This window comes from Symphodus melops, assembly GCF_947650265.1.
Source record: "Symphodus melops genome assembly, chromosome: 2".
In the NCBI taxonomy this organism is placed as follows: domain Eukaryota; kingdom Metazoa; phylum Chordata; class Actinopteri; order Labriformes; family Labridae; genus Symphodus; species Symphodus melops.
Window position 1 is genome coordinate 28,829,960 of NC_136692.1, and position 9,911 is coordinate 28,839,870.

General features: G+C 38.2%; 1 protein-coding gene across 1 annotated transcript; it reads right to left on the reverse strand.

Moving 5' to 3' along the window:
• Window positions 1-975: 975 nt before the first annotated feature.
• LOC306820355 (uncharacterized protein) lies at window positions 976-4,443 on the reverse strand (the record flags this gene model as incomplete). The annotated part of the gene is made up of 6 exons (XM_079338174.1): window positions 976-1,138; window positions 1,283-1,383; window positions 1,509-1,654; window positions 2,105-2,962; window positions 3,045-3,152; window positions 4,401-4,443. 6 exons carry the CDS (start codon window positions 4,441-4,443, stop codon window positions 976-978), a joined length of 1,419 nt encoding a protein of 472 aa, XP_079194300.1.
• Between the last annotated feature and the right edge of the window lie 5,468 nt (window positions 4,444-9,911).

A 9,911-nucleotide genomic window follows, 5' to 3' on the forward strand; every position in this document is an offset into this window, starting at 1 on the left:
GATAGATAGATAGATAGATAGATAGATAGATAGATAGATAGATAGATAGATAGATAGATAGATAGATAGATAGATAGATAGATAGATAGATAGATAGATAGATAGATAGATAGATAGATAGATAGATAGATAGATAGATAGATAGATAGATAGATAGATAGATAGATAGATAGATAGATAGATAGATAGATAGATAGATAGATAGATAGATAGATAGATAGATAGATAGATAGATAGATAGATAGATAGATAGATAGATAGATAGATAGATAGATAGATAGATAGATAGATAGATAGATAGATAGATAGATAGATAGATAGATAGATAGATAGATAGATAGATAGATAGATAGATAGATAGATAGATAGATAGATAGATAGATAGATAGATAGATAGATAGATAGATAGATAGATAGATAGATAGATAGATAGATAGATAGATAGATAGATAGATAGATAGATAGATAGATACTTTATTGATCCCGAGGGAAATTCAAGGAAATTCAATCTGGTGGTTGGAGGTGGCGTGCCGGCTGGTTGTTTGGAGACCAGCACCTACTGTTGATTGCAGATGAAGTACAGCCGAGTGGGAGTGCATATAAGCCGGGCTGCTAAGGCTTTCTCTCTCTCTCTCATCGGTGGACCACCAAGATCAACAACCTGCTACATGTGTTTTGGGGTGATTGTATAAATAAATGTCACTTAAAAGCAACCTGGCTGTGTGGTTCTCCACTATTTGTTAGGACCTAAACGAGCGGGTCGTAACAGCAGGGTTTATTTTATTTTATTTTATTTTACAAGTTGTCAAATTTCATCAAATATTGCGTTCAACCTGACACATGTTTTTAAAACATACAAAAATATAACATACATACAATAAAGAACAGAGTATAGGGTAATAAGAGAAAAATATATGTAAATTAAGATTTGGGGAAAAAGAGTAATGATTTATTTGATGGTGTGGGGTTTGGATGCTACAGGCAGTACTTTTCGCAGATCCAGGATCTTTTGGAGTTACACGGTAGATCATTCCAGTTGCTTGTCATCATTCCAAGGTTATTCAAGATGGACTTCCTATACTCAGCACAGTCTTCATCATTCCCCTTGTTACTGTTTGGCTCTGAAGAGGCCCAGTAGCTGAAATAACACAATTAGAAAAATTCACTTTGACTGGAAAAAAAAACAACAACAAACAAACGACCTAAACTACATACAGTGAATGAGCTCAAACAGGAAACAACTAGTCACAGAGCAACATGGCAATAAAAAGATAAAGTGAACCTTGTGGTCAGTGGCGTCCCATCCACCCATTTCCAGGTCCCCTCTTGCTCTCTGTCAGTCAGTCCGAGCCACATATACTTCTGGATGCTTCCTGCAAAGTTCTTGTCAAACACAAAGGGACGGTCTTTATTAAAATAGGTAAGCTGTTATCCACAGTGATGCTGATTTTGTTCATTTCTAGATGTCTCACATATAGTTTGACTTATTAATTTGAATGAACACATACCTGTTCTTCTTGACTGTTGATAATGATCAGGTCTGCACCTCGGTTCTGACAGTCAGCTCTACTTTCATGCCAGGACTTCTCCTCCTCATCATCAGAAGAAATGTAGTAGCAACTACCACGGAAAAAAGTCCATCCTTGTTGGTGACCTGTTTCAAAAAAGCAAAAAAGAAGCATCAATATCTCCGTCATTTATCACTAAAGTCTGGAATAGGAATGTGCTACATAGGAAGGATATTTGACTGTTTTTAACAGAGACTTTGTAATTGTGCATTAATGTGTTAATCGTGATGCAATACTCAGGTTTTTTCGCCCTTCAGGCACACAGAGATAACTCACTTTAAAGTATCCAGTGGTGTAGTCACAGTGATTGAAAACGATGACACTACTGCACCTCAAACATGCAATTAGGGTGCGATTAATCACGATTAACTTCTGAAATTCATCATTTAATTGAATGTTGACAGCACTAATTTTCATTATAATAAGTCATGCACAATGATAACACTTTCTGCTATGTACAGAAAAATAAAAATGGAGTTGTGCTGTTTAAACAGCTTTAAGTGAATCAGTCCAGTATGAATTATTGAAGAAATCACCTTGAAGCTTTTGTTGAAGTTCCTTTTTCCTTTCAGTTACTTCCTGTAATCTGTTCTGCAGCTGCTCTTTTTCCTGAGACAGGTTGATGTTACTGGTCTGCAACTGGTCTCTTTCTTTGGTCCGGCTGATGTATCTGGTCTGCAACTGGTCTCTTTCTTTGGCTAGGTTGATGTTACTGGTCTCCAACTGGTCTCTTTCCTTGGTCAGGTAGACGTAATTGGTCTCCAACTGGTCTCTTTCCTTGGTCCGGCTGATGTATCTGGTCTCCAACTGGTCTCTTTCCTTGGTCAGGTCGACGTAACTGGTCTCCAACTGGTCTCTTTCTTTGGCTCGGTTGATGTTACTGGTCTGCAACTGGTCTCTTTCCTTGGTCAGGTCGACGTAACTGGTCTGCAACTGGTCTCTTTCTTTGGCTAGGTTGATGTTACTGGTCTCCAACTGGTCTCTTTCCTTGGTCAGGTCGACGTAACTGGTCTGCAACTGGTCTCTTTCCTTGGTCAGGTTGATGTAACTGGTCTCCAACTGGTCTCTTTCTTTGGCTAGGTTGATGTTACTGGTCTCCAACTGGTCTCTTTCCTTGGTCAGGTCGACGTAACTGGTCTCCAACTGGTCTCTTTCCTTGGTCAGGTTGATGTAACTGGTCTGCAACTGATCTCTTTCTTTGGTCCGGTTGATGTAACTGGTCTGCAACTGGTCTCTTTCTTTGGTCCGGTTGATGTAACTGGTCTGCAACTGGTCTCTTTCTTTGGCTAGGTTGATGTAACTGGTGTCCAACTGGTCTCTTTCTTGGATTACGCTGATGTAACTGGTCTCCAGCTGGGTCAAGTTTGATTTCCACTCCGAGTTGTTTCTTTTATCTGTTCATACATTTTAAAAAAGATGGACACTGTAAATAACCAATAACTTGACTCTTCATCCGAATGATAATAAAATACTCACAATGGAAAGTCAGAGAAATGAGTCCAGTCAGGAAGAGAACACACGCCAGACCCAGACAGACTGCGACTGCAACTACTCTGTGCCAATTCCTCTTTACATCTCGGGCACCTGAAAGTAAAAGCTCTTATCTATCAATTGATTGTTTCTAAATATGAAACTGAATTAAAAACAATTTAATTTGCAATTCCATTAGAAATCGCATTCTCTACTTTGAACCTCAAAAGCATCACTCATACAGGAGTTGTAAAGGGGACATGTTACGAAAAATACACTCATGTTTTTAAACATTTAATTGGGCAACCTGAGTCTCTGTCGACCCACAAAATGTGAAATAAAGCCATCCAGTGCTTTGTTTGTGGTCTGCATAAGCCTTACCACACAGAGAAAAATGCTCTGTTTCACATTTTCTCAACTTGTGACATCACTAGTTGGATTCTTGTAAGAAAAACCCCTCCGTTTTCTCTACCCATTTACTCCACCCCCAGCCTAGAGCAACACTTTTGCATATCTGCCATTTTTATTCTCATTAACGAACTCATGAAGCTCTATAGCGTAAGTTCAGTACTGAAGACTAGAAATGATCTGCGATCAGATCATTGCTAGTGCATGCTATCACATTTCCACTGTCATGCTCGAGCTGTCAGTTTTGGGCTGTCTTTGGGTAAATCAGCTTTCCTGTCAGCGGACCTCATCTAACCAATGGCACACAGCGTTTCTCCTCCATTTCCAACCTCTCATCGTTCGGCTTCCCTTTTAAATATTATTTTTTTCGTTGCCCTAGTTCCTTAATGCTGGTTTCGTGCGCCCCTCCACCTCCCCATCACCGGCCGTCTTCATCAGCAGAATCATCATCCATCAATTCTTCATCTCACTCGGTCACTTTTAGTTTGTGAACACATTGTTATCGCACTTTAAAAAGCCTCCTTTTAGACACAATCTTGTGACCAACCTGTTGTAAGCTTACATCTGTGTTTTTAAGCATTTCACAACTCTTCAAGTCGTCCCATTAATTTAGAAATGGGTGTATGCTTTTCCAAAAAAACGTTATTTTCAACATATGATGTGTTTTCTTTGAGCTTTTTTCAAAAATGGTTTAATATGTTGCATCAAATCAAATTCTCCATTCTCCAAGTGGGGCTGTAAGAGTTGTTGCATTTTTGCCAGTCTGAAATCTAAAAGTGACAAGAAACAGTCCTTCCTTTCGTCTGTGTGCTACACAGTTTGTTTAACCATCAATATGTTGGCATGTTTGTGTGCATTCATTACCTGAGAGTGCAGATCCAGCTGTGTTCATCTCCAGAGTCTGAAAAGTTTCTTCACTTTTAAAAATATTCTCTGAGCTTTTTCCCGGCTCACCTGACGATCTGTCTGAGATAAGTTGGATACCTGGTTCCTCCATAATGTTCAGCTTGGTTAAATTAGGTTCAGACGTGCCTGAGGCTGTTGTGTTTTAGAAATGATCAACTTGTGTTGTGTCCTTAAAAAAGAGTGGTCAGTAGCACATTCACTCATCTGAATTTATGGGAAGAAAACGCTGAATGTGTGAAAGACACGTACTGCTCCTCCCTGATGCTTCCCATTTTCTTTAAGTGTGTGTAGCAAGCTATTTTTAATCTCCCACTTGAAAATAAGAGAAAATGACCAACCCTTTCAGGGTGTAGGATTTAGTTTTCACCTAATCATAATGCTTTGACATATTTTACAAACATTTTCGTCTCTCTGTTTGTAGATTGATGTCAGTTAATGGGAGTTATTTTAAGCCCTTAGTCTGTCCAGAGAAAAGTACACATGAGAGGGAACACTGTTACCCTGTTAACACTGCATTGGGAATGCTTTTCACTGATTGGTCGCATGAATATTTTGGTTAGTTTAGACATTATTCTACTAGTCAAGATGAACTTTACGTCTCCAAACGATGGCACAACTAAAGACACAACTTAAACCAAGCTGATGCATCAGACCACCAGACTTTAATGTGATTAAATGCTTTTGTTTATTTGAGTGCACTGTACAGTTTTTATTGTTTTATGTTAAACACAGGCAGGCAACATCCACATGACAGTTTACAGTTTTTCAACAAAACAACAAAATAAACAGTGAATCATAATCAATCTGACAGTTTGAAAAAAAAATAGACTACATTAAATTATTATTATGAGGATTAGGTATACATAAATTCATCAAAACATGGCTAAATGACTCTACCTGCACTCTCAGATACGCTGGTACAAAATGGAAAAAGGACAAACTTCATGTCTTCTTGGGAGTTTTAAGAGACTGCTTATTTGAGTCCCAGAGAGCTGATCAATCTGCAAAAGCACGTTTTATTTTTCAATCAGTGTCCAATAGCAGCCATAAACCCCAGGTCCTTTTCAACACTTCAAACTGTATTTTAAATCCATGAAACTCTCCTTGTGTTGTGCCATCACCCATGCATATTTTATTGATAAAGTTTCAGAACCAGCTGTGTCTCCTGCATGCTCAGCTGCCTCAGCAGCTTTAGCTGGTGTCATTTTTTGGGTAACAAAAGGTGGTCCAACAAATTGGCCCCTCACAATACCCTTTAGGCAGTATTTCTCCCACACGACTGAAAGACTTTTTTCACACTGTTGGGTCATTTATTTAAACTCTGATAAATATCTATTTGGCCTCAGGCTGTGTTCCAACTGCTTATCAAAAAACATGACTTTGACCCTTCAGATCTTTCCAGCCTTAGACCGATCTTTAAGCTTCCTTTCCTGTCCAAAGTTCTAGAAAGAGCAGCTTGTTGCATCTTGACTCTAATGGCATTTCAGGAACGTTTCAACCTGGCTTTAAATCACAGCACAGCACTTTCACAGAGTCTTTAATCATTTTCTCTTAACTGCTGATTCTGGGAACTCTGCTTTGCTGATGCTGTTAGATTTATACTGTTCGCATTGACTGCAGAGTTTGGAATAGGCGTCTTTTAACACCAGTTGCCAAGGCTCTAATAACTATGCTAATAACTATTATACAAAATCAGAGGCACAACAGTGACACCAGCATACATGTCAAAATGGCGTAGTGCCCAAACAGCAACCAATTTTTCTGCCTCTGTGATGAGATCAAATTGGCACTAAGTCAACCCCTGGAAGTAGCAACTGATAAGTCGCTCAAGCTGTAGCTTCCTTACTTGAACGAACACAACTGCATTAAGGTTTAGTACAGCAGGCACTAGCTTAGTAAACAGAACCACATTATCAAACTTTGGAGATCAAACTGGATATGAACAATAATACTTTTCATCGGCTCGCAAATCTTCTAATGTGGTTCAAAACTTTCATGACAAACAATCAAAGTGGTAACAAGAGTTTCTGATGCGTCCTCCTCCCCCATCAATAAGCGCTCCCAAGTCAGATGGGAGAACAGCATCAGGCACATCCTTCTGAGGTGTCTTGAAAATATGATTTATTTCACCAGGACAAACAGGTGCCACTCTGTAACATGTTTCTGCAAGACCAACTGCATCTGGGTTACAACATTTAGAGGGTTTTCATCAACAAAGACACATTTCTCAGCAAAATCACTTCCCATCCCATCAACAGGCAGTTGAGGACAAATATCAAAATGAACTTCCCCTTTTACCAAGTCTGAACCAAAGTCAGCTTTGTGCAAAGGTGCAGAAACGACTTTTAATCCAAATTCCATGAATTGAACCAACTCGTCTGAGTCAGATGAAAAACTGGCTCTCTGTCTTGTGCACCCATGTCACGCGTGGAGCACAGTTCACTGGGGATCGAACTTTCCAATAAATTTTCTGTTTAAATGTATCCTCTTTAATCAGTTGCAATTTGAACTTTTCAAGCTCAAGTTTTTTTCTGTTTTGTTTCCAATTTAACTCTTTCCAGTTTAAGTTGGATGTCAGGTTTAATTTTTGTTATGTTCCAATTGCAGAGCTATAACAGCTCTTTTTGTTGTTCAAATGTTAAACCTGCGTTAACAGAAACACATGTAATTTTAAGGACCACAGCATCCAAAATATTAGCTTGGACTAGTAGTTGGACTTATAGACAATCCCAAGTCAAGTCTACCATTGATCAAATACAAAGTTTAAAACCCACTTACCAGACGTCTCAAAAATACGTTACGTAACAAGGTAATCTCTCCGACAAACAGAAAATATGTAGATTTACTTTACAAGTTTTATATGAGTCACCACTACACCTATACAAATAACTAACTCACCTAACGCTCACTTCTTAAATAGCTTGTTGGGGTCGAGGCGTCTCCCAAACTCAGAAAATATCTGGAGACCTCTGAGTCACCTGAAACACCCCAAATTTGATGCACCCCCTCCCCATAGTTTACACCAAATACAAAAAAAGCAAAATAACAAAGTGGCAACTTTCAAACAAACAAATACAAGTAGGCCTACTGCTCTTTTCAAGACAAATCAAATCATTAAATCTTGAAACAAGGAAAACGTGTGAATCTCCCAACAAATAACAAGCAGCCAGTAACAAGTCAGAGAGGTAACTCACCACTCTGCACAGACCAAGTTTCAAGCAAACTGCACAACAACCTGGTCCACAACTAATACTCACAACCACCAAGTATCAATTTTGTCACAAGCCATGCTCAGGGAGCTCGATTGTCTGGTCTCCCTAAGTTATTTAAATCAGTCATTTATTGAACACGAAGGCTAGTCAAAGACTGTGCAGTCTGTAATTCAGTGGTGGTTGCAATGTTCAATGTGTGAAGTGTTGAGAGAGTGAGAGCCACTTTAAATACAGGCCCAGCCCGCCCAGGTGTATGATATCAAATAAGTGGCTCCGTCCATCTCTCCATGTGAAGGCATCCACCTGAGTGGGGAGAAACAAGGCAGCTGACGGAGCACTGACAGTCAGGAGTCGTCACAGTCGTTTAAATCTTCAGAACTTATTTCACATTAAAGCTAAAAAGACACACACAAGGGTATTTGGCCTTTTGTAAACGTGCGAGAGGAGGAGAGAGCAGCGGTCAGTGTGAGTTACACAGCTCATCTCTACAAAATTTCTAAGAAATAATAAATAAAAAATAAACAAACGGGAAGGACAGTTATTGTTCCTTTTGCAAAACTGGAACTCAAGAGAGGTCATTCACGAAGAATGAGGATTTTGATGAACTGAAACCTGCAAGGTACAAAGATCGGCATTCATTTATTGCTAAAAAAAATAACTTCTTTCAGATGTTGTTGCTCATCATTTTTCATCACATGTTTTTAAAACAGGAAGTAATATAACATACATACAATAAAGAACGGAGTAATTAAAGGGTAAAGGGTAATAAGAGAAAAATATATGTAAATTAAGATTTTGGGGAAAAAATAAGGATTTATTTTAACATGAACTACTTTCTGTATCTATTTTTATGACAATTTGTAAAATATTACAATTTTAAAACATATTACGTTTGAAAGGCATATAACACCTTTCTTTTAGGTTCCCGACTCCTCCGGGGTCCCAACCCCCACTTAGGGAATTACTGGTCTATTTGAAATAAACTCTGATTCAATAAACGCGTCTGCTAAATTATATGAATACATCTGATAAATTTTATGAATTGATAAATGTTCAAATTGTAGAACTGTAAACTACAGTATGTAATAACACACTATCCCTGTTGATTGCTCAGAAATGTATTTTGAGTTTGACAAGCAGAGCTGAAACCGGGGATGTAAAGAGTATCTCCTAACTCGTCTGGATGGCCGATAGGTACAAGACGTGGTGTTGTCCAGAGAAGATGAAGTTTTTCCATCTGTAGATTAAAGTTAAAGATCCACTGGAAGGTTTCTGCAAATTGATGACCCATCTTCTTGTTTACAGCTTTGCAGAAGTAACAGCTCTTCCCTTTTATTATTATATTATTATTATTGCCAACTTTATTTGTAAAGGGACCATGTACAATATTAAACATAATTATTGCCATTTGATGTATTGCACCAGAGTTAGCTCAGAGCTAGTTTACATCTGCAGTCCCTTTTATATATTGTATATCGAGCTGTGTAAGCCACACTGACCTCTTCTGTCTTCACTGAATGCTCTCTCACACTTTCACAAAAGCCAAATAGGTACAACGATGTTGTATTTCTTTTTGTAGCTTCTATGTAAAATGGTTTCTCAAGATTTAAATAAGAAGTAGAAAACAGGTTTGTTGCTCATTCTTTCAGTCTTTTAGTTTCGGAAGTTCATTCATCCTCGAAGGAAAAATAAACCACATCCAAACATTTATTGAAACAGGTATAAATAACCTAATCCACAGACTAATCAACAAACTTGCCAAGCTCCTCCTCTCTTACTCCCCATCAACCTCTCAAGTCATCTAACTAAATCCTATTGGCTGTTCCCCATCCCTGTATTAAAATGTGGTGACCGTGCTTTCGAAGCGGTTGACCTCCCCTCGTCTCTATGGTCTTTAGATTCCAGTGACACGTTCATAAAGCAGCTGAAAATGTTTTTATTCAGAAAGGCGTTTGGTTAAGTTGTTTGTATTTCTGTCAGTCTCTTGCGTTGATTTCTTTGGCACCTGCTTTTCATACATCCCTGAACGTTGATGTTTTCTATATGTTCTGATCTTTTAAATTGTCTCCCTTGTGTGTATGTTTTTTTTTTGTTCTCTGCCATTTTTATTTTATTTTCTTGTGCACTTGTCAAGCACTTTGTGATGTGTTTCTGTTGAAAGGTACTGTGCAAATAAACTTTACTTACTCACAAAGCTTCCTATTACAGTTTATAACAACAACAATTAAGATGATAATAATACAAATAAAACCTTTAAAGGCGCCTTTTAAATCAAGGTCATCTTACAAAGCAGATATAAAATGGGCAACAAAGTAATAATAAATCACGTTTATTCATCAAATTCACA